Below are 25,221 nucleotides of genomic sequence, written 5' to 3'. Positions count from 1 at the left end.
TCCTGGCGATAGAGAATGACAAGCTTCACACAGGCATCAGTTTGTCAACGTTTCAGTGCTGTATATTGTAGTGGCACTTTCATCAGGTCTAATATGACAATAAAAGCATTCTTACCTTTATAAGAAATCACCCCCACGTGAATGCCGCTTCCGGACGCGGGACTGCTCTCCTGGCCAGACGGCGTATAGTGAGTGATGTCATCCCTTGGCGTCCACCTCACGTGCTCCCCGTCACCATAACAACATGTATGCAATGCACAGACTGGTATCAACCTGGTAGTAATAAACATATATAATCAACATTCTATTATACATTTATCTTTTGTATTGATTCTCAAAAATGAACAAAACATCAAATTGCAATAAAGTTACAATAAAACCATTATAACTGCATGCTGTGTTACGCAAGTTAATTAATGCAACATTAAAGAGTCAAAATCAAACTATCGCTACACTATGTGATCTCGTACATATTTAAAAAAAAATATCTATAAACTCTGATCACAATGATTATAAAAAATTATGCAATCCCAAGTGGTTATTAAGACCTCTAGGAGTCAAGGTCCCCAACCTATGAATCCATCTGGATTCAGTTTGCAGAAGCCTGGCCCCCCGGTCGCCACCCCGTAAAGATGCTGGCACGTGGTCTATCATGCAATAGCGTAAGGATACTAATGGATGTTTAGCTTGATAGAAATGCCGGGCGACAGTCTGTTCGCGGCTACCATTAGTAATAGCAGCTCTAATATATATGAAAAAGGATGAGAGGAGCGCCTCCTAGTGTAGTGTGTAACTGTTATAGTGAATTTCCAATCCCTAGGTGGCTTCCAAGAACACTGTGTACAGCACTTGTACCTGTATTTATATATGGGAATTCACTGTAACAGTTACATACTACAGTAGGATGCGCTCTTCTCATCCTTCTTTTTTCGATACCATTTGATGCCAGTTTGAACAGCAAGTTTTTAGAGATAAACAGCCACCCTAATATTTTAGGGGAGTGTATAAATGACTTTGTGAGGACTTTACGATGATCTGACAAATATTCTTTGTGAGATTCATAAAAACTAGGGGGTGCAGCACACAGTACCAACATTTATTTAAATATATATATATATATATATATATACACACACAAGCAATGGTATGCGGTTAACATGCCACCACACGGGATCCCGGTGATCACAATGCCGATGCCAGGATCCCACACAGTGGTACAATGCCGGTGCCGGAATGTCACCGTGCCCGCTGCGTGGCAAGCACAGTGAGCCTGCCAGTGGACTACTAGCGCTTGCCACTCTGCCGGCCTCCTGGTTGCCGGGATGCTGGCATCGGTATAATGACGGCTGGCATCTCGGCCATCGGTAAATCATACCAATCCCCAAGCAATATCCGGCACTCCTATAAGGAATAAACATACTTTCCCCATTGCCCTCTGTTTTACTCTGCATGGCAGTGATAATATAAAACATCCAATCGGCGGCACTCAGGAATATACAGCCAACACAGGAACTTGCTTTGTCAATGTTTCAATGCTTAACGCATTTTCAGACCTGATGTTGAGTTGTTGAGTGCCACCAATTGGATGTTTTATTTATGTATAAAACACACACACACACATATATATATATATATATATATATATATACACTGCTCAAAAAAAAGGGAACACTAAAATAACACATCTTAGATCTGAATGAATGATATATTCTTATTAAATACTTTGCTCTTTACATAGTTGAATGTGCTGACAACAAAATCACACAAAAATGATCAATGGAAATCAAATTTATTAACCCATGGAGGTATGGATTTGGAGTCAAACTCAAAATTAAAGTGGAAAAACACACTAGAGGCTGATCCAACTTTGATGTAATGTCCTTAAAACAAGTCAAAATGAGGCTCAGTAGTGTGTGTGGCCTCCACGTGCCTGTATGACCTCCCTACAATGCCTGGGCATGCTCCTGATGAGGTGGCGGATGGTCTCCTGAGGGATCTCCTCCCAGACCTGGACTAAAGCATTCGCCAACTCCTGTGGTGCAACGTGGCATTGGTGGATGGAGCGAGACATGATGTCCCAGATGTGCTCAATTGGACTCAGGTCTGGGGAAAGGGCGGGCCAGTCCATAGCATCAATGCCTTCGTCTTGGAGGAACTGCTGACACACTCCAGCCACATGAGGTCTAGCATTGTCTTGCATTAGGAGGAACCCAGGGCCAACCGCACCAGCATATGGTCTCACAAGGGGTCTGAGGATCTCATCTCGGTAGCTAATGGCAGTCAGGCTACCTCTGGCGAGCACATGGAGGGCTGTGCGGCCCCCCAAAGAAATGCCACCCCACACCATTACTGACCCACTGCCAAACCGGTAATGCTGGGGGATGTTGCAGGCAGCAGAACGTTCTCCTTGGCGTCTCCAGACTCTGTCACGTCTGTCAGATGTGCTCAGTGAGAACCTGCTTTCATCTGTGAAGAGCATAGTGCGCGAGTGGCGAATTTGCCAATCTTGGTGTTCTCTGGCAAATGCCAAACGTCCTGCACGGTGTTGGGCTGTAAGCACAACCCCCACCTGTGGACGTCGGGCCCTCATACCACCCTCATGGAGTCTGTTTGTGATTGTTTGAGTAGACACATGCACATTTGTTGCTTGCTGGAGGTCATTTTGCAGGACTCTGGCAGTGCTCCTCCTGTTCCTTCTTGCACAAAGGCGGAGGTAGCGGTCCTGCGGCTGGGTTGTTGCCCTCCTACGGCCTCCTCCACGTCTCCTGATGTACTGGCCTGTCTCCTGGTAGCGCCTCCATGCTCTGGACACTACACTGACAGACACAGCAAACCTTCTTGCCACAGCTCGCATTGATGTGCCATCCTGGATGAGCTGCACTACCTGAGCCACTTGTGTGGGTTGTAGACTCCGTCTCATGCTACCACTAGAGTTAAAGCACCGCCAGCTTTCAAAAGTGACCAAAACATCAGCCAGAAAGTATAGGAGCTGAGAAGTGGTCTGTGGTCATCACCTGCAGAACAACTCCTTTATTGGGGGTGTCTTGCTAATTGCCTATAATTTCCACCTGTTGTCTATTCCATTTGCACAACAGCATGTGAAATTGATTGTCAATCAGTGTTGTTTCCTAAGTGGACAGTTTGATTTCACAGAAGTGTGATTGACTTGGAGTTACATTGTGTTGTTTAAGTGTTCCCTTTATTTTTTTGAGCAGTGTATATGTATATATATATATATATATATATATATATAAACATACTGAACTTTTAACATATCACGTCCTTGCCCCTTAAACAAATAAATAGCCAGATTGTCTTAGCAAATAAGAAACACTGCCTTAAAGCTGCTAAGCTCTATAAACTTAAACTTAACCTCTTCAACGCCTTTGAGACATACAAGTCACGGCTTGAAGACAAACTGTAACTGAGAACCTAACTCCCCAGTGATTTTCTACCCAAAATATTTTGAATTTTAAAAATAAACATCTCTGACATTCTTGGCTAATGTGCTAGTATTTAATCCCCGGTTACAGTATATTTAATTTTCTTTATTGTTGATCAAAGTGGAATTCTCACTGTGTATATACTGTATTTTGTATACAGTCTGATGTAATGTCACAATTTTGCCCATTTCCTGTGATTGGTAGTCCTATGCGATCATTCGGCGATACTCTTGAGTCTCTGTAGTATGTAACTGCACCACACGAGAGCAGCTGTCATCACGAGAAATGGCACTTACACTTAACCGCATGCTTGGTGCAAAAATCCAACTGAAAATGTCGCAGAGTCTCCACATGTAACTGTATTCACACCCATTACACACTTATCCTATGTTAGAACACTGCATTGCCACCCAGTAATGCTCATTCAGTAACTCATAGATTGTCTAAATTGTATATGTAGATTAAGGGTGTGTACACACGGTGAGATATTTTCTTTCGATTTTGACTATATAGTCAAAATAGCAAGAAAAGTTAGTGCAGATCGCAAGGTGAAAGTCACCTTGCAATCCCGATTCGATCCCGATGCGCGATCCTGTCAGGTCGGCATCGCAAGAAAAGATAGACTGTGCAGGCAATTCAATCCTTGCTAGATCGGTGTACTATCTAGTTCATCTCACATGTCAATGACATCTCACATAAGCCAAAATCGTAAGCACACATAGTCCATATCTCAAGAAAAGTTAGTCAAAATCTATGCTATCTGGGCTCCAAGGAGTTCAAGGGAAATCGCAAGTAAAAATCGGGCATAGCAAGGATCTCACCGTGTTAGATGCATGTACAGTTTGCTAAAAAGCATGAAGTACAGGCTCCAATGAAAATGCTTGCAAGCTAGAATCAGGCCCAGCATTTACTGTACACAAGCAAACACAAGGGTTCTCCTTCATCCCTCTTCGGGTACTAGCCTCTTGAAAATGTTTGGCACAACAAAATGAAGTGTTCATGAAAGGAAGTGTTGTAAATCTCTAGTTAAAGTCTCACGTTCTATAATTTTATGACCACTACTCTCATTAATCTCTCCTAAATATAGCTATTTTATTTACCAAATTACTCAAATGTGTGGGGACATTGGTCTTTATTACATTGGTCCTTATACATTTATAGGATTTTATCACCTTTGTAGAATTGCACTTGGATGTATGCAATGGGGCTGATTCAATTGTTTTGGGCGTCTAAAAATCCCATCTAAACAGGACTTTATAAACGCCCAAACAATTGTCACAATTCAATTGTGTTTGGGCGCCCATGCATATCGTGCATGTCGCACCCAAACAGACCGGGTCTAGCCGCCAAAAAAACGGCTAAACCATTCTAAACGCTCTGCTTTGGTCGTCTAACCTACTGTTTGGATGCCCAAAATGCTGAGTTTCAACACATTTTTTCTTGCTACCTCCTGAGGTGCTAGAAAAAATGTGAAATTAAAAAAACAATTGATTTGGCCCCATTGTGTCTGGGCATTTGACCATCAACTTATTTGGCTAACAGTTTTAACTTCTTTACTGTATATTAACTAATGAGGAGATGTGATTATAATGAAACATAGCAACATGGAGACATAGAATTTGACAGCAGATAAGAACCATTTATCCCATCTAGTCTGCCCCTTTTTTTTATATTTATTTTTTATCATGATCACTCATTTATATTAATGTTCAGGGAATAATGTTTCGAAGCTAAACTGCATTTTATCCAAATGCAACAAAACTAAACTGTCCTGCTTGAAAAAACCTGTATATTAAGTGTGTCTAACTGTGGGATCCCTTAAAAATATTGTCAAAAATATAACATACATAGACAAACCAACTGCAAATAAATACAATGTTAGTAATAAAATGAATCTAAAAGCATCTATGAACTCCAGATTTTATTGCTTGAAAAATGAATGGCAGATTTTCACTCAGTTGTTGCTATTTTACAAAGTAATATATAACTTCAGTTTTATCATTTAGCATTACGAAGCCCTGTAAAATAACACAGGGACCACCAAAGAGGCATCTCACTGTAGGGAGAATACTAAAATATTTTAGCACGTGTCAGGTCTCTCCCAGAGTAAGGAACATAGTTCTGTAAATTATTATAATATTCTCTTGGTGCATTAAGTTATTTATTTAATGAATTCGTCTGACACTCCTGTGTTATGCATTACAGCTCAGCACGATGGGAATATCACCAAGTGGCACGAAGCCTTTTTCCAAAAACCAAGACCATATTTTACAAATGAAGGCTTTCCAAATCCATCATGTCCAGATGGAACAAACCGCTTCTTCAGCAAGCAGGAGGTGTATGTCATTGGCGCTGACAATACCTGTATTCTACAGGACAATAAAGACAAATTCTGTAATGGACCTCTGAAGCCAAGAAAACAGTACTTGTATGTTTATCAGATCTTTCTAACAAAATGAAAGATTATTATTATTATTTTTACATCTAATTTATGCATATAATGACCCGTGTAACAAGGCTGTAGACAACCTGAGATAATAAGTATGGTTATTTTTACAGCTGCTTATTTTAAAAAGTGTTAATGAATAATGTCTTCTGTAGATAAGTCTGCATGTGTTGAAGTTTGGAGGCAAAAGTATATCACTACAAGAACACTTCTTATTTTCCTGTTACTCTCCTATGTTTTATGCAAAAAAAAATCTACATATATGCTGGTCATTTAATCCATACATAATCATTCTATCCGGTTACTTTGTCCATACATAATAGTGGGGCAGATGTATTAACCTGGAGAAAGCATAAAGAAGTGATAAACCAGTGATATGTGCAAGGTGATAAAGGCACCAGCCAATCAGATCCTAACTGTTAATTTACATATTGGAGCTGATTGGCTGGTGCCTTTATCACCTTGCACATATCACTGGTTTATCACTTCCTTATGCCTTCTCCAGGTTAATACATCTGCCCCATTATTCCTTATGGGTGACCAGCAGGGACGTGCAGTGAGGTAAATGGCTGATGAGGCACTGGCTAGTACCAGAGCCAGATTTATACACAATATATGAGCCCAAGAGTTCATGTGGTCATTATACACAGGTGCAGCAGTATATGCTGCTGGAAATTAGGTCACTTTTGGTCAGAGATGTGCAGAAAAGATAGGCCTGTCATAGACTGTTTACTCCAGAGTTTTGACTATAAAAATGATTAAAATATTAAAAAGAATATAATATATTCTTTGTAATTTTTCATATTATTTATAAAGTCAAAAGGTTGGCTTCTACGGTAATATGACAGGAAAGGCTCTGCCTCACCTCAATGGTGACCAGCTTGTGTAACCACTCTGTAGGGCCCGGGGTAAATTTATCAAGAATCATGTTTGATCCACGATCAAACATGCTGGGCATTGCTGGGATACGCAATAGTTTTTCAAGGTTAAACTCTCAAATTTACTAAGAATCTTGTTTGACAGAATCATGTTTTCCGATGGTCTATGCAATAGTGTTTAGTAGTGTACAAGTTCAGCCATGTTGTACCTGAATTCCATGTATCTGCCTGTGAACAGCCTGTTTTACAGAAGCCTGCACAGATCACACTGATCCTGTGTGTAATTGTGTATATTAAAGTTTAAAAAGTCAAAAACAAATTGTGTGGGATCCGCCTCTGAAATGTATAATAAGCATTGGGCTCTTTGAGCCAGCGCTGGTCTTGAAAATTGAGTAGGGGGTCCCCGTATTTAAAGAACCAGCACCGGGCTAGCAGGGGGGTAATGCCACAGTATGCCACACACTTCACGGGTTCCCCCAGCGAAAAAAACATCCCCCCATCTAGTCTGTCCATTCAAGGGATTCCTCAGGAAGTGGGAACTCGCCAATAAAGGGGTCCCCAGTCTCGGACTGATACCCAAGGCTATCCCCTATAACAGTTAAAATTAGATTTGTAAATATTACTGTCTGTTACAGTGTTACTACAGGTCCCTGCAAGCCTGTCTCGCTTGCTGGCACTTGGAGAACCACAAGTGCCAGCAAGCCTGGTCATTACGGGTTTGCTGTGATAAAGCTGATTAACTTACAGTACAGAAAAGCTATACCTTTTACACTAAAACTGGTGTCGCTGCGGCCTCTGAAAGTAATCCTTAACCTACGTACTTATTACTCACTTAGCGTACACAGGCCAGTACCGTGTACGCACCTTGCGTACACATGCCGCAACGGACGTACAAAGTACACACTTTGCGTACACACACACACCGACACGCGGTTAGCACCATACAGCTACACGAGTGGCTGAAATAGACTTTAAACCTTAGCAGGACAGGGACACGACACCAATTGTATTTAAATATGTTGGGATCCAACCAATCAACAGTTATTTACTAACAGGGGGTTACAATAGTAATACAATTCACAATAAGAGATACAGGCTACAATCAATGATACATACGTTTGTTTCGCAAGCGCCACCCGGAGCCGGTCCTCAGTCAATCTGGATAGATGACCCTCAGAGAATGTTTGACCGGCAAAGCAGCTTGGCTTTTTATACATTTGTCCAGTTCATGATACAATAGAAACTGTAATCTCTTCACCCATAGGTCAGAGGGCTGGTCATTTACAGTACAGGAGGGGTCATAGGTCGGTTTGAATAGGTGGGCGATGCCTGGTTCAGGTGCACTTGCAGATGGTCTCCACTGGGTTCCCGCCGAATATCAAGAGTACAGTAAATACAGTGTAATATTAATATTCTGTTCCTGCGTATATCTATGCGCAGGAGCGTGCTATCTTCTGCAAACTGCTACCGGAATATTGCTCTTAATATACTGTACAGCTGGATACCAAACATCACCTCCTAACCTAATTCTGTCCCCTTATATCCTGTAAAGGTGAATTCCTTTGTTATTGTACCTTTTAAGCAAGTTTAACTCGCTGGTGTGATGCATGTAGGCTATGTGTAAATCGTGCATTATGTGGATTAAATATAAAATGTGTCTTTGTGGCTTTTCCATGCGAATACAAATGCTACCATAATTACTCATACCACACGTTAATATGCACCACCGCGTGAGCGGTTATACGCAATTTGCGGGCATGTGCACATACGGCAGAACAAGTACACACACAGAGGCCATCTGTGTGGTGTTTGTACTTGGTGCATGTGACAATAATATTTTCGACTTCGACAGCTGGGACCTATAATATCACTGCAAAGGAAATCTTAAGAAAAACAGTACACACACACAAAATGTTTAAATCCATTAATACACACTCGCCAACACCCACACTCACTCTACATACTCACCTTCTGCCTAGCATAGGCTGGACCTCTTGTCCAGTAGACATTCAGGTGGGGCAAAATTTTAAAAAAACAATGATCTGATTTCAGCCAACCAGCAGGCTGTTCCCATGGTAGCGAACCGCTGATTAGCTGACAGTGACATACTGTACCTAAAGAACTTTTATGTCCGCTGAATCGGGCCTGAGAAAGGCCTCGATAAATTAACCTTTTTTCGGGTGCCGAGACTGTGTTAACCCATAGGTCCAGGATTCTATGGGTTAACACCCATTAACAGTTAATTTACTGGGCGAGAAAAAGGGGCTCTAATTGAATAGCCCCAGGCATTAAAGCCTGAGGCTACCACCCTTTTTCACACCCAATAAATAATCGGGGCTAATTGAATTCCCCCTTAAGATATAAGAGAAAGAACATGGGTTATGGAAGAGGGAATGTCTAGTGGTGAGGTTTTTGTTATATTTTGTCCATGCTTACCTACTTTCTGGCAGCTCTCTCCAGGAGAGAGCTGCCAGGTCGGCTCAGTGGAGGGCCGGGGGACAATGACAAGAAGAGAGGGCGGGGTGGAGGCAGAACGGGGTGGGACGGAGGCGGAATGAGGGCGTGGTTACCTCATCACAACATTTAAGCCACGCCCCCACTCTGTAATGCCGCTACAACCGGCATTTTACAGCAGGGGGCGTGACTATGATGATGCGATTCAACAAGAAGGCGGCCGGGCAGGGGGGAACAGCAAAATCAGGAGAGTGTCTGCTCTTCCGGGGGGCCAGGAGGGTCACCCGATTTTCGGGAGCCTCCCGGCCATTCCGGGAGAGTAGGCAAGTATGATTTTATCTATGCCTGTCTAGATGCTCTCAGGTTTGCTGAACTGTCCTCAGCAAAAGCTAGTCTGGTGAAGACTGAAACAACAGTAAATGGACAAACATGATAACCTTGAATCTTCACTACAATAGTATACTGTATATGATAAAATTCCTGCTGTTTTTAATCAGGGTTGTACACACATTGGCATGTGCCCGTGTATCTGCTCTTCCAGGGAAACATTCACTGCAAAAAAACAGTCATTTATGTTTATATTTTGATCTCTTTTTCCCCAGATTTAAATTTCGAGCCACAAATATTAAAGGACAATTTACTGATTCAGAATATTCAGAGGTTGTAAAAACATTAGGTAAGAAAAATATTCACATTGTCATAATCACCTTTGTAAAAAAATGTATTTTGTAAAGCAAAAAATGCTCAACAGTTCGCCATCTATGGGGGTCATTCCGAGTTGATCGCTAGCTGCCGTTGTTCGCAGCGTAGCAATCAGGCTAAAAATCAGCATTTCTGCGCATGCGTATGCACCGCAATGTGCATGCATGGCGTATGCGTACAAAGTCCTTTGTGGTTTTGCACAGGTTCTAGCGAAGCTTTCAGTCACACGGCACAACGCAAGAAGATTGACAGGAAGGGGGCGTTTCTGGGTGTCAACTGACCGTTTTCTGGGAGTGTTTGGAAAAACAGGCGTGCCAGGGAAAACGCAGGCGTGGCTGGGCGAACGCTGGGCGGGTGTGTGACGTCAAAAGCCATCCAACCAACGTTAGAATCAATGCACACGAAGAGTAAGTCCAGGGCTGATCTTGTTCTGCACAAAATGTTTTTGCAGGCGCTCTGCTGCACAAGCGTTCGCACTTCTGCAAAGCGAAAATACAATCCCCGGTGGGCTGCGACTATGCGTTTGCGCGGCTGCTAAAAACTGCTAGCGAGCGAACAACTCGGAATGACCCCCTATGTGTCAAAGGGTAGATGCTGCACAAGTAACACATCCCTGCCTCCTTTGTACCCAGAACATGCAGCAGCAGCAGTACTCAATACATAGCATCAGTGGCATATCTATAATGCACACCCTGCACCCACATCTATAATACTTACGTCTCCAGAGTACTGCAACAGCAGCGCTGCACAAATTACACTTCCCTGGAGATTTGTGCATGTGCAGTAGGAAAATCGACTAGAGCTCAGTGTCTACTGTGCTGCCAGCTAGAGAGGAGGGGGCTGCACATTGGCCCCATTCCTCTATTAATAGACACCTGCATAGCATACACAGCATGTGGTTTCTGTTTAATCAATGGGTGCTATCTGAAAGGTAGGGCGTGTAAATGCTTGCATAGTATTGGTGGTTCTGTCTATAGCAATTAGATGTTTGCATTCATTTTCTAAACTGAACAAGAAAAATTACAGCTATAATCTAATCGGTTGACGTAGGCAACACCAACTTTTGCCACTTGTTTTCGTAAATGTGATGAGTGGTATCTAATTTATAGAAATGTATCTATCCTTGTAGTGTTATGCTGTGTGCTTGTTCAAAATACATCTTTTCTGCTGCACAAGCACATTTTACAGTGGCTTTAAAATACATCAAAGACATTTTAGTGGTATCGTAACAAGTTTCTGAATCTCGCTGCCAGTAAAGGATGGAGAACCAATGTTGTATTCATTATGTGCTTTCCTACTCTCTAACTACTTAATAGGATTACGCTTGTCTGTGTTACTTCCTTGATGCTAAATTCTTATGCTAGAAAGAATACTAAATCAAAAATGTCAAAATGTTGATATACTGTACACACATACACACATATATTTGTATGTATAAATATATATATAAATAAATATATATATATATATATATATATATATATATATATATATATATATAATTTAAGATGGGGAGAAGGGTGAAGTGGGCACTCCAAGTGTTCAAATATTCTTTCAGGAGCCAGAAGCAACGGATGATATACAGTATGTGCAAAAGGGAACAGCCCTCTGGAAACAGTTTGAATGCATATTATATACTGTAGCTTGATAAAGGGTCTTGTGCAGACCTGAAAACATTGCTCTTTCGGCACTAAATTAGCTGAACGGGGTAAATTTACTAAAGGTTGATTTTGGCCGATTTGCCATTTTTTTTTTTTTCAAATAAGCCGAGATTTTGGTATTCACAAATTTACTAAGGATCATTTCACATGAAACTTCGCACTACAAATCGCGACAACTCACTGTCGGTGCAAACATCATCAAAATAACATTGGTATCAATAGAAATCACACATTTATTAAAATTCGTCCTTGCAAATGCGCCCGAATTTGTATGTGAATTGCATCTCAATGCACAAATCAATGCACTGGTTTTTTTTAGCTTGTTGACACGTAAGAACCATTTTTTACCTTAAGTCCAATACAAAGCCCCACCAAAATCACACAAAAATCGCACAAAAAATGCACACACCAAAATTCAAACACATGTACCATCAAAATACATCACGTAAGTCAAAACCCTTGTTAGTAAATTTGCGATTTTTGTTCCGGCGATAAGGGCCGATTATGGGTGATTTTTAAACTCAGCCAACATCGATTCTTAGTAAGTTTTCCCCAAGTAGTTTATGCATTCAAACTGTTTCCAAAGTGCCGTTTCTTTCTGCACATATCTATCTATCTATCTATCTATCTATCTATCTATCTATCTATCTATCTATCTATCCATATATCAGGAACATGCAGTGAGGTAAATGGCTGAGGAGGCACTGGCTAGTACCAGAGCCAGATTTACATACAATATATGAGCCCAAGGGTTCATGTGGGCATTATACACAGGTGCAGCAGTATATACTGCTGTACATTTATTTATTTATTTATTTATTAACAGTTTCTTATATAGCACAGCAAATTCCATTGCGCTTTACAATTTGAAATAACAATAACAAACTGGGTGATAACAGTCATAGAGGTAGGAAGGCCCTGCTCGCAAGCTTACAATCTATAGGGAAATAGGCATATGTACACAAGGAAAGGTGCTATCTATTGCATAGAATGAGAAGACATGTGAGGATATGTGTGGACTGTACAGAGTGGATGTAATTTGATAGGAAGGTTTATGAAAGTTATGTGGGCGGTTCAGGAATTTGATACGCTTGCCTAAAGAGGTGAGTTTTGAGGGAACGCTTGAAGGTTTGGAGACTAGAGGAGAGTCTTATTGTGCGTGGTAGGGCATTCCACAGAGTGGGTGCAGCCCGATGAAAGTCCTGCAGTCGTGAGTGGGAGCGAGTAATGAGTGTGGATGAGAGACGCAGGTCTTGTGAAGAGCGAAGAGGTCGGGTTGGGAGATATTTTGTGATAAGCGAAGTGATGTACGTTGGTGTAGTATGGTTAATAGCCTTGTGTGTGAGTAAAAGTATTTTATATTGAATGCGGTAGAGTACAGGTAACCAATGGAGGGACTGACAGAGCGGATCTGCAGACGATGAACGTCTAGCGAGGAAGATAAGCCTCGCCGCAGCATTCAGAATAGATTGTAGTGGGGAGAGTCTCGTTTTGGGAAGACCAGTTAGGAGACTATTGCAATAATCAATGCGGGAGATAATGAGAGCGTGGATTAGAGTTTTAGCAGTGTCTTGTGTAAGGTATGGTCGTATTTTGGATATGTTTTTTAGATGCATGTAACATGATCTTGAGACAGATTGAATGTGGGGAACAAAGGACAGATCAGAGTCAAGGATGACACCTAGGCAGCGAGCTTGTGGGGTAGGGTAGATAGTCGAGTTTTCAACAGTGATAGAGATATCAGGTTGGTACCTACTATTGGCCGGTGGAAATATAATTAACTCTGTCTTTGAAATATTAAGTTTGAGGTGGCGAGATGTCATCCAGGATGAGATGGCAGAAAGGCATTCAGTGACCCGGCACAGTACAGATAGGGACAAGTCAGGGGAGGATAGGTAGATTTGAGTATCATCTGCGTACAGATGATACTGAAAACCAAAAGAGCTGATTAGTTTACCAAGAGATGAGGTATAGATAGAGAAAAGCAGAGGACCCAAGACTGAGCCTTGCGGTACTCCAACTGAAAGAGGTAGCGAAGAGGAGGTAGATTCAGAGAAGCGAACACTGAAGGAGCGATTAGATAGGTACGATAGGAACCAAGAAAGGGCTGTGTCTTTAAGACCTAGGGATTGTAGTGTCTGTATGAGAAGAGAGTGGTCTGCAGTGTCAAATGCAGCAGATAGATCTAGAAGAATAAGTAGTGAGTAGTGGCCTTTAGACTTCGTAGTGACCAAATCATTAACCACTTTAGTCAGTGCTGTCTCTGTGGAATGTTGGGAACGGAAGCCTGACTGAAGTGGGTCCAACAAAGTGTATAGCCCAGTACTCACGGGCCGATCAAGGAGAGATGCGTGCTGAGCGAACCGCTCAGCACACATCTCTCCTGCCGCTCAGCACAGCGCGATCTGTGCTGAGCGTGCGGGGGGAGACGGGGGGGCCGCTCACTTCACCCAGCGGGTGAAGTGAGCGACCCGCTAGATTGGCCTGCATGCAGGCCAATCTAGCAGCGGCGATAGCGATGTGCGGGGCCGCGCATCGCTATCGCCGAGGGGGCTACACACGGAGCGATCCTGCCGATATTCTAAGCAATCTAGTCAGATTGCTTAGAATATCGCTCCGTGAGTACCCCCCTTATGAGTTAAGAAAGTGTGTGAGTCGAGTGTAGGCAAGTCTCTCAAGTAGCTTAGAGAGACAAGGGAGCTGAGAGATAGGGCGGTAGTTTGAGAGAGCATTAGGGTCAGAATTTTGTTTTTTTTAAATGGGAGTAATCACTGCATGCTTGAAGAGTGAAGGAAAAATACCAGTAGAGAGAGAGAGATTACAGATGTTAGTTAAGGTAGGGATGAGCACCAGAGACAGAGCTTTACTTATTTGTGAGGGTAAAGGATCAAGAGGAGAGGTAGTAGAGAAGCAGGATGAGAAGAGTGATGATACTTCATCTTCATTTGTGGGATCAAATGAAGAAAGAGTGCCAGAGGGTTCAGGTAAAGAACGGAGCAGGTCACTGGCTGCCGAAGAGCATACCATTTCATCTCGGATCTTATCAATCTTCTCCTTGAAGTAGGAAGCAAGATCCTGTGCCTTGATAGTGGCTGGTGGGGTAGGTGCGGGAGGATTCAGAAGTGATTTAAATGTATTAAAGAGTCGTTTGGGGTTAGAGGCTTGAGCAGAGATAAGAGTTTGGAAATATGTTTGTTTGGCAGTGTCCAGGGCATTTTTATAAGAATGGTAGACTGTCTTATATGTGAGGAAGTCACTTGAAATACGAGATTTACGCCACTGACGTTCAAGTTTTCGTGTGAGTTTTTGTAGTTGTCTTGTTAATTTGGAGTGCCTACGTGGAGTGTGATGGGTAGAGTCTCATTAAGGTGTGATACAGCCATCTCAGGAGAGGTGAATGCAGAAATAGGTGAAAGCAGTTGTTGGAGTGAAGTGGAAAGTTCTTGTAGATTAATTGTGTTAATATTTCTGCGGGTTTGAGGAAGATTGGAGAACTTCCGCAACACAGGGTTTGAATTAACAGAGGAGAGCATGCAGGTGATAAGGTTGTGATCTGAGAGGGGGAAAGGAGTGTTAGTGAGTTCAGAGATGGAGCATAGTCTGGTGAATACTAGATCAAGGCAGTGGCCCGCCTGATGAGTAGAGGAGTCAGTCCATTGGGAGAGGCCAAGAGAGGAGGTTAGAGAGAGTAGTTTGGAGGCATGCGCAGCAGATTTTGGACAATCAATAGCAATATTGAAATCACCCATGATAATGGTGGAGATGTCAGAGGATAGGAAGTGAGGGAGCCAGGCAGAAAAATCTTCCAAAAATTGTTTTGGATGCCCAGGTGGGCGGTAGATAGCTGCAACACGCAGAGAGAACACATTTGGTGAGTTTTGATCACAAATGTATGGAAAAGATAGGTGTCTCACCTACCATAGACTTTTACTCCAGAGATATGACTATAAAAAATGATTAGAATAATTCAAAGAAGATATTTCTAATATATTAGTATTTTTCATATACTTTATATAGTCAAAACTCTGACATATACATTAGCATAACAGGAAAGGCTCTGCCTAACCTGCTTCACCCCACCGCACGTCACTGAGCTATAGATACTGTATATATATATATATATATATATATATATATACACAGTATCAGTATATATATGTAGAGAGAAAGAGGCACCGAGAGGGTGGGGTGTACTAATTACCTGAGTATACCTGTACTTAAGGCCGGCGCAATCTTCCCAGTGATATCTTCAGAAAGATGGTATACACACACATTCAATATTGTATCAAATATATACTGTATATAACTGGCAGACTTACCTGGCTCTGTGTGTAAGGTAAATCTAGCCTTTAGCTGGTAAAATTAAAGGGAGGTAAGTCTGTTGACCATTTGCATCAGCATTAAAAAAAAGTTCTACAACAAACTGAAAGTAAGTTTCAGAATGCGTAACCTGACCATAAAATGATACTTATGGGGGTGTGGGGTCCTTTGGTTGCTTTGGTGTGGGTCTCACAATGTTCTATGCAAGTCCTGCTCACAGAAGTTTCAGCGTTAGGTTGAATGTCTTTTTTTTTCTTTAGAATGTTTAGATGCTATAATGAACAACATAATCCTATAAATCTTAGAAACTGGGATAAAGAACATATTATGTGACAAAGTATATAGAAGCTGTTTCAGTGATCCCTATGTGCATTCATTTGAATATAACTGCATACTCAGAAATTATCTCCACAAGCCTGAAGCCCGCATAGATTCCCCCCCCCCCCCTGCCCCCATCCACAGGTGTCTGGATAAGTAGGGAATTTCCTTGTAGTGAGCTGCTAATAGACTTGCCACAATTGCTGACTACTTCACACCTCCCTAACACATAACCACTAATGCCACTAGGTTTTTCCACAGAACATATGAGGGCACAACATAAAAAGCTCCCATATGGCCCAGTTTTTCCAGGACAGCCTTAGTCTGTGCCTAAAGAAGTATATTGGTAATTTAAATGTTAATTTTAGTACAACAGAATACTGATGCATCTTAGTGCAGTCAGTTGAGGAAGATAGTTTCCTATAGCTGTTTAACCGTATTCTCTACTCCAAATTTAGCAAAATCCTTATCACATGGAAGTTGTATTCTCTGCAGGAGACACAAACATAAGAATAGTATAAAAGTTATAGAAAAGTGGTATGTTTGCTTTGAATTGTTTTTAGCTTCAAGTTCTCAACTCACGGAGGTAGTACCCTAAAGTATAGTATTAGTAACTAAGGGTTACACAAGAGTTGTGTATCTACATGTAACAATGATCACCATGGGCAACTAAATCCATAAAACCTTTGTTTACTCCATTAGAAATAAATAATAATAATAATAATAATAATAATACATAGTTGGTTGCCATAGATATCCAGGTCCATTGCAATGAAAAAGCCTAAGCAGTGACACAGAATAGCAATATTTGTGTGTGTACGGTATTGCACAATCCTGTTTGCTTTCATGCAAGAATACATAGAGGATAACAAAATATTAGGCATATCTGGCCTGGATTTTGTAAAATATGTTGCATTTCAATGCATGTGTTTCAAAAATGACAGTAGCTAATTGGTTGGTACTTTGAAGCAGATGTATTAAGCCTGAAGAAGTGATAAAGCAGTGATAAGTGGAAGGTGATAACACACCAGCCATTCAGCTCCTTTCATTTTTCAAATCCGTAATGATTGGCTGGTGTGTTATCACCTTCCACTTATTACTATTTTATCACTGCTTTATCACTTCTCCACGCGTAATAGATCTGCCACTTTATCTCTCTTTACTTTATCTCTCACCAAGGTTTGATAAATCTCCAACTACATATAAAATCCTTAAGTGTGGAGTGGCATGGCTGTAAACCATACGTATTCCCAAATTCCTTAATTCCAACTATTTCTTTCTAGCTGATGGACTATCGGAAAGGGCTGTAGAAATCATCCTGTCTGTTACCTTGTGTGTGCTCTCTGTTATACTTCTTGTGGCAGCAATCTATGCTTTTGCAAGGTAAGTACTTTTTGCAGTCAGTTTTACAATTACTATTGATTCTGCATTTTTATCTGCTTCATAGATTTGTACATGTTGACTGAAATGCTCTACAAAAATAATAGACTTAATAATTAAAATAAGAATTAGGTTCAGTGTGGCTGAACAAGAATATGATGATTTGTGTGTGAATGCAGTAAACGTGCATACACACGGTGCGATGCAACCTCACGATTTTGACTATATAGTCAAAATTGTAAGGAAAGTTTGTGCAAACTGCACCATGTGTACTCAGCTTGCGATACCGGTGTGCACTCCCGTGGGGTCGGCATCGCAAGAAAATATACAGTAGACTGTGCAGGCAAGGCAATCTTGACTATGGGGGTAATTCAGATCTGATCGCAGCAGCAAATTTGTTAGCTAATGGGCGGGGGGGGGGGGCAGATATAACATGTGTAGAGAGAGTTAGATTTGGGTGGGTTTTGTTTCCGTGCAGGGTAAATACTGGCTGCTTTATCTTTACAATGTAATTTAGATTTCAGTTTGAACACACCCCACCGAAATCTAGCTCTCTGTGCACGTTATATCTGCCCCCCCCCCCCCCCCAGCAGTGTACATGGTTTTGTCCATTAGCTAACAAATTTGCTGCTGCAATCAGATTTGAATTAGGCCCAGTATTGTGTACAATCTACTACATAGTATAGTCAAAATTGGCACATAATCAAAATCTTACTTAGTCAAAATCTCAAGTAAAGATAATCAATATCGGTGGTTCAGGGATCCAGGGAGATCAGGGGAAATCGAAAAGTCAAAATCGGAGACACAGTAGTCAATATCTCACTGTGTGTATGCACCTTTAAAGAGCTCTTTAATTTACAGGCTGCGTAAGCTCCTGGATGCCGTAGGAAGGCAGGTTATCTGAGCGTTAGAGGGTGAGGTACTGGTATGGGGGGTAATTTAGAGTTGATCGCAGCAGCAAATTTGTTAGCAGTTGGGCAAAACCATGTGCACTGCAGGGGGGACAGATATAACATTTGCAGAGAGAGTTAGATTTGGGTGGGTTATTTTGTTTCTGTGCAGGGTAAATACTGTCTGCTTTATTTGTACACTGCAATTTAGATTTCAGTTTGAACACACACCAACCAAATCTAACTATCTCTGCACATGTTAAATCTGTCCCCCTGCAGTGCACATGGTTTTGCCCAACTGCTAACAAATTTGCTGCTGCAATCAACTCTGAATTAGCCCCATGGCACACATATGTAGTAACTCATTGCAACCAATTACGTTTGCTTGCATAAGCTTTCTTTTATAATCAAAACTAATTGTTGATTGATTGGTTGCTACTTGCTATGGGATTCTGCATGATTGGGCTTTGTTAGTCAATAACCCCCATGGTGAAAAGTAACTACAGTAGATCAAAGTAAGTGATGTAAGAAGAAACCATTGTGAATATGGGAAGAATGTAATGCACAGCCTGCAGTGACATGGCATCTACTGTAATGAGTGCTTGGAAAGTAAGCACAGGTCATTTGTTGTTATAAAATTAATAAAAGAAGTAGCAGAGATGACATTATGTCAAGGTAATAGTCACATCTATATATCCTGTATTTGTCCGGGGAAGGGGTGGGGAGGCGTAAGATTTGAAATTGTATACATTGGTCATCATATGACTACAGAGGTAATGCACAGCACAACACACGCACACATGCTGTATGCCACTGCCACAGTACATGTTATCATCTCATGCAATGTATCAAAAGGTTTGTGTCATTGACTAGAAATGCAAAATGTATATATTTCTTTGTTTAGGATTAGGCAGAAACAGAAAGAAGGCGGAACATATTCTCCACGAGATGCAGAAATTATTGACACCAAATTCAAGCTAGACCAATTGATCACAGTGGCAGACTTGGAACTGAAGGATGAGAGATTAACACGGTAAGCATACTCATTTGACAAAACAGTAGTCCAAAAGGTCACCAGCCATGACCCCACCATGGCCTTTACTTGTTTGGAAGTGTTTGTCCTGCCCTTATTTACACAGGTCAGTGATATCTTCTTTCAAAGGTTGTCTTCAAACACTCACAATTAGAGTCTAGCTAGAGCCAGAACCATACTCAAATTAATTTAGTCACCGCAACAAAACTGTAATTTTATTTTTCACATATATGTATGAAGAGTACTATTTTTAACTGACTGAGTATGGTATCACCATACATGTGTACTAACTGCATAATAAAATTACAGAACCACCACTTGCTGTATTTAAACCCTTTATAGCCTGCAATTAAAAGTCACTTTTACCCATGATGCAGTAGGATTAGTCGATACTGTAAAATCACAGTTTCAGAAAAGCATAGTATTTATCTAAGTTTTCTATACACCATAACGACCAGAACAGCCATATAGTAGCTGAGCAATCTAATACAACTTATACTACAGGTGTTGATACAAGATCAGATCCTGTCTTGGCAAAAGTGAACAAAGTGGAATAAATTACTATGGTCTGCCAATGACCTCTCCCATGGTTAAATAGTAGTCACTAGCTCATTGGCATATGTGGCATATCATTCATTGGGTGTTATGGGTTATATTTGCTATGATATTACACAAGCATTTGATGTTCATTCATGGAATTTTATAGATACAGTATCAGTCATATTATTATCCATATTGATCAAAACCCTACATACTACCAAACAGACTTGACAGTCTTCTCCCACAAGAGGAAAACATGATTTTCCTCTTGTGATCTTCATTGTCTAGGTTGACATGCATTAGGTCAAGCCCATATGGTTGACATGCATTAGGTCGACATAGACAAAATGTCAACCTATGAAAGGTTGACACAGGAAAAGGTCAACAGGTTCAAAAGGTCGACACAAAAAATGTTCGACACACCATGGGGGATATTCAATTTGGCCTGAAGAGACATCGGGAGTAAAACCCCCCAATGTTTCTTCGGGTGCTGCGGTCGGGCTATTTAATTAGCTCGGCAGGTAAAACCTGCTTTTTCATCCGTAAACACACAGGTTCAGTCAAACCTGTGTGTTTTCGGGTGAAATAGCCCCGCATTTTGCTTCGCCTGCCGGAGGCAGGCGAATCAAAACCCCCGATAAGCCGTGGCACGCGCCGGCTTATCGGGGCCAATTAAATAGCCCCCGGCGGCGATACTTATGACCCTGCACCATCGGGACAAATTCAATAACTCAGCATGTTTTTATTTCTTTGGTGTCATTTTCACTGTCGGAGCACAGGGAACCCCAAGTAGTGTACCTACCGCTGCGCTTGGCATAGGTTACTATTCCTAGTTGTAGTCCACGTGTATGGTAAAGTCTGAAAAGGTGTAAAAAAAAAAAGCAAAAAAACCCTTAAAAAGTTGTGTCGACTTTCGACATGTGTTAACCATATGTATGTCAACCATTGCCATTTGAACCTGTTAACCTTTTGTACCTGTCGACCTTTTTCATAGGCTGACATTTTGTAAGTATCAACATAATGCATGCCAACCATATGTGGTCGACCTATGGACTGTCGACCTATACATTGGAACCCCGGCATCAGTATGAAATGAATGTGACTATGATCATATATTTTACATATCTAGTGAATCCAGGGTGTATTATATGTGACATTGGGTCCATTATTCATTACCTTTACAGTGAAGAAATAGTAAAAAAAAAATATTTATGGGGCAACACTAATGTTTACCTCTTGCTTATAACCTTTAAAAGGTATTAAGTGACATGTTAAACACTCTTCAAGAACCTTCCTCTGAACATATTAGTCCTGCTTCATGACCACCTATTGGAAAGGTCATTTCCAGGGCTCTGAGTCATTGACTTCTAATAGATCAGACTAAGCGGGGTTAATGTTGAGGAATGATACAGAACACAGTTATTTGGACAAGAACCTGGTGGGTTGTTAAGAATCTCCTTTCCTGTGAGTAACCACACAAGGCCACCTTTACTAAACGATACAGGTTTACAAGAGTGACATGTTCAACTTCTTGTTTATATTAAGAAAGTAGCACAAGTTACATGATTTAAAACTGTAGGGCTAGTATAGATTATATTTATTAACATTATTTTATATACACACTATGCAGCAATTTACAGAGACTATTTTAGCCGTTTACATCAGTCCCTGCCTCAGTAGAATATATAATCTATATTCCCTACAACATGGACACACACATATACACTAGGATTCATTTTATTTTTGTCAGAAGCTAATTCACCTATCAATATGTTTTTGGATTGCGTACCCGGAGGAAACCCACTCAAACACAGGGAGAATATATAAACTCCATACAGACAGCACCTTAGTGGGAATTAAACTAGATATAGACAAATCTAAAAATAATTATGAGAGTGTCCATGTTACCTGCCACCCAGCTAAGTGTAACAGATCCATCAGAAACAGGCCTCTCTTCTATGTATGCACAACTCATCACACGGAGGATGAGATACACGCCAACTAAACTCCCATAAGTCAGGGCTGTTCCATGCACTTGCTTTGTCGCCACCCGGTTCCCGCCCCTGAAACACACATTTGCATCTGTAGATTTGCTGAATGGTGATACTCACCATTTGCATCTGTGCACAAACATCTATCTTACTCGGGATTGGCCCCTAAATGTGGACACTATATGCATTTTTTGCTATAATATTTTACAATAGAGTTCTTTTAATATCCATATATGTGCAATCAAGTAACAGATGTATTGCTGATCAAAATGATCCATTTTCATACCCATTTTCTGGTAATACTTAACAATAGGGCAAACAATAAATCTATCTCCTATACAGGGGTATAACTACCAAATAGAGGACCCATAGCAGAAGTCTGAAGAAACTCAACAGTCTAGTGTGTGTCCACCACATAAATGACTTACTCCTCAGGAGGCCCGCACTGCTCTTTTCAGAATGCATGGGGTTTTGGCTGCTGTATAATAAGGAGGAAGCCTAAAGTGAGGTTCTACTGTACAAGCACCAACCCCAACTCAAGGCCTGGCAGACTCTTACAAGGGCCCTCATTCCGAGTTGATCGCTCGCTAGCTGCTTTTAGCAGCAGTGCAAATGCTAAGCCGCCGCCCTCTGGGAGTGTATCTTAGCTTAGCAGAAGTGCGAATGAAAGGTTCGCAGAATTACTACAAAAAAAGATTGTGCAGTTTCAGAGTAGCTTGAGACTTACTCCTAGCTAGCGATCACTTCAGTCTGTTTAGTACCTGTTTTGACGTCACAAACACGCCCTGCGTTCGGCCAGCAACTCCCCCGTTTCCCCAGCCACTCCTGCGTTTTTATCGGGCACGCCTGCGTTTTTACACACACTCCCCGAAAACGGTCAGTTACCACCCAGAAACACCCACTTCCAGTCAATCACTCACCGATCAGCAGTGCGACTGAAAAGCGTCGCTAGACCTTGTGTGAAACTGCATAGTTTTGTGTGAAAGTACGACGTGCGTGCGCACTGCGCACCATACACATGCGCAGAAATGCCGCTATTTGACCTAATCGCCGTGCTGCGACTGAAAGCAGCTAGCGAACAACTCGGAATGACCCCAAATGTCACCAGCTGTAAATCAAGCCCCTTAATAGCCACATGGGCTTCTGTGTGGTAGTTACACCCCTGATCTATACAAATTGCAATATACATCCCTACTAATTTATATGATCTGACTATAAATTATGTATTAAATATTAAATGTGTTTTATATATATATATATATATATATATATACTGTAGATAGTCATAATAGTAATCCACATTTGTAATTGTTGATGAATCTTTACTTCCAGATATTCTTCATTTTTCTTTAGACGCAAGGACATATATGTTATACAGTAAGTCAGTAATGGGTTGTTTGTGTGCAGTTATATCCACAGTGCCCATGCAGCTTTGTATTTCCATCAGGTGTTTGCCAGTTGAGGCTAACCCAAGATGGGAACACAAGACTTTCTTGTTGGTAGTATATGGTTAAGGAGACCACATACCTTATATCATGGAAATAGAGTATCCTTTTAAATATCAACCATATTAATTATCATTTAGTGTAGAGACATATTATGCAACATTACATTAACCATATACTATGCAATATTTTACATGCCTGTATTAAACCTGCAGTAGTGTACTAATGCTTGTGGAATTACTGTATAAATACAGTACTGTGACCTTCATCAGACCAACATCTGTCCAAAACAGAACATTTTCCACAAACCATTTTCTCTTTTACATAGAGTGTCTTCATAATCTCCTTCACTCTAAAGACTTCAGATATATTACAAGTTAGAAAAGTAAAAAAAATATATTTTTAACTTCAATAATTTTTATTGAGAAATTTGCAAACAGCGGGGTACAGAAAAAATAAGTGGAGGTGGGGTGGGGATGGGAAGGGGAACAGACACAGGGGAAGAAAAAATTGAATATACACAGATACAGTATAAAAAAATATCACAAATTGAAATATATGGAGACATCAGTGAGACATAGTATACAAAGTGAACAGAATGTCCACTACTTATCTCTCAAGAAAAGCAACAGACAAAAACCAGAGAACAAATACAATTACGAGGGTATAAATATATGAAAGAAGTACTGTACATTAAGAGGAGGAAGCTTCATTTAGACTAAACTGTAAAGAGGAAGTCTTAGAAGAATGTGGTAGCAATACCGCTCCCTCTCCATCAGTAGTGTATTCGTGCCAAGACCTCCACTTCACAAGAGGACAAGAGATCAAGGAAGAATAAAGTATATTCTCTGTTTCCATAAGGAAATTAAAGTGTATCTTGTGAAAAACCTTTATAACCGGGGCGGGGGCGGATTGTTTCCAAACCTGGGCTACAGTAGCCCTTGCTGCAATAAGAATATGTCCCAGTCAATATTTATGATACATCAGAACCTCAGGTGGGTAAATATGTAGCAAACCTAATAAAGGTGATGGACTAAGGGACAGGTTTAGGACTTTATTAATTAATTCAGAAACCCCTAGCCAGAATTCTTGTAACCGAGGGCAGGACCAAAAAACGTGGGCCCTCATTCCGAGTTGTTCGCTCGCAAGCTACTTTTAGCAGCTTTACACACGCTAAGCCGCCGCCTACTGGGAGTGAATCTTAGCTTCTTAAAATTGTGAACGAAAGATTCGCAATATTGCGAAAAGACATCTCTGTGCAGTTTCTGAGTAGCTCGAGACTTACTCTGCCAGTGCGATCAGTTCAGTGCTTGTCGTTCCTGGTTTGACGTCACAAACACACCCAGCATTCGTCCAGACACTCCTCCGTTTCTCCAGCCACTCCCGCGTTTTTCCCAGAAACGGTAGCGTTTTTTCCCACACGCCCATAAAACGGCCTGTTTCCGCCCAGAAACACCCACTTCCTGTCAATCACATTACGATCACCAGAACGAAGAAAAAACCGTGAGTAAAATTCCTAACTGCATAGCAAATTTACTTGGCGCAGTCGCAGTGCGCACATAGCGCATGCGCACTAAGCGGAAAATCGCTGCAATGCGAAGAAATTTACCGAGCAAACAACTCGGAATGACCCCCGTGAAACAAAGGACCTATTTCTCCACAACTCCGCCAACAGAACTATGATCAGGAAAGCCAAAAGGTATGCAATCTCTCCGGGGTT

At 41.2% G+C, this 25,221-nt stretch overlaps 1 protein-coding gene and 1 long non-coding RNA gene across 2 annotated transcripts in view; one reads left to right on the top strand and one right to left on the bottom strand.

Moving 5' to 3' along the window:
- The window catches only part of LOC134932884 (uncharacterized), a 29,718-nt gene extending 18,982 nt beyond the window's left edge, over positions 1–10,736 (bottom strand). The window contains exons 1-2 of the long non-coding RNA XR_010179521.1: positions 10,641–10,736; positions 116–273 (exon numbers count right to left, since the gene is read on the bottom strand). This is a non-coding gene — a long non-coding RNA (uncharacterized LOC134932884). The remainder of the gene's footprint in view (positions 1–115; positions 274–10,640) is intronic.
- PTPRQ (protein tyrosine phosphatase receptor type Q) overlaps positions 1–25,221 on the top strand; it is a 517,581-nt gene that overhangs the window by 407,832 nt on the left and 84,528 nt on the right. Inside the window, exons 36-39 of the mRNA XM_063927718.1 lie at positions 5,649–5,871; positions 9,824–9,897; positions 17,506–17,605; positions 19,397–19,525. Coding sequence (XP_063783788.1) covers positions 5,649–5,871; positions 9,824–9,897; positions 17,506–17,605; positions 19,397–19,525 — 526 coding nt within the window. The remainder of the gene's footprint in view (positions 1–5,648; positions 5,872–9,823; positions 9,898–17,505; positions 17,606–19,396; positions 19,526–25,221) is intronic.

This window comes from Pseudophryne corroboree, chromosome 6 (assembly GCF_028390025.1).
Source record: "Pseudophryne corroboree isolate aPseCor3 chromosome 6, aPseCor3.hap2, whole genome shotgun sequence".
NCBI lineage: Eukaryota > Metazoa > Chordata > Amphibia > Anura > Myobatrachidae > Pseudophryne > Pseudophryne corroboree.
The sequence above is the reverse complement of the archived record's forward strand: the minus strand, read 5'-3'. Positions and strand labels throughout refer to the sequence as shown.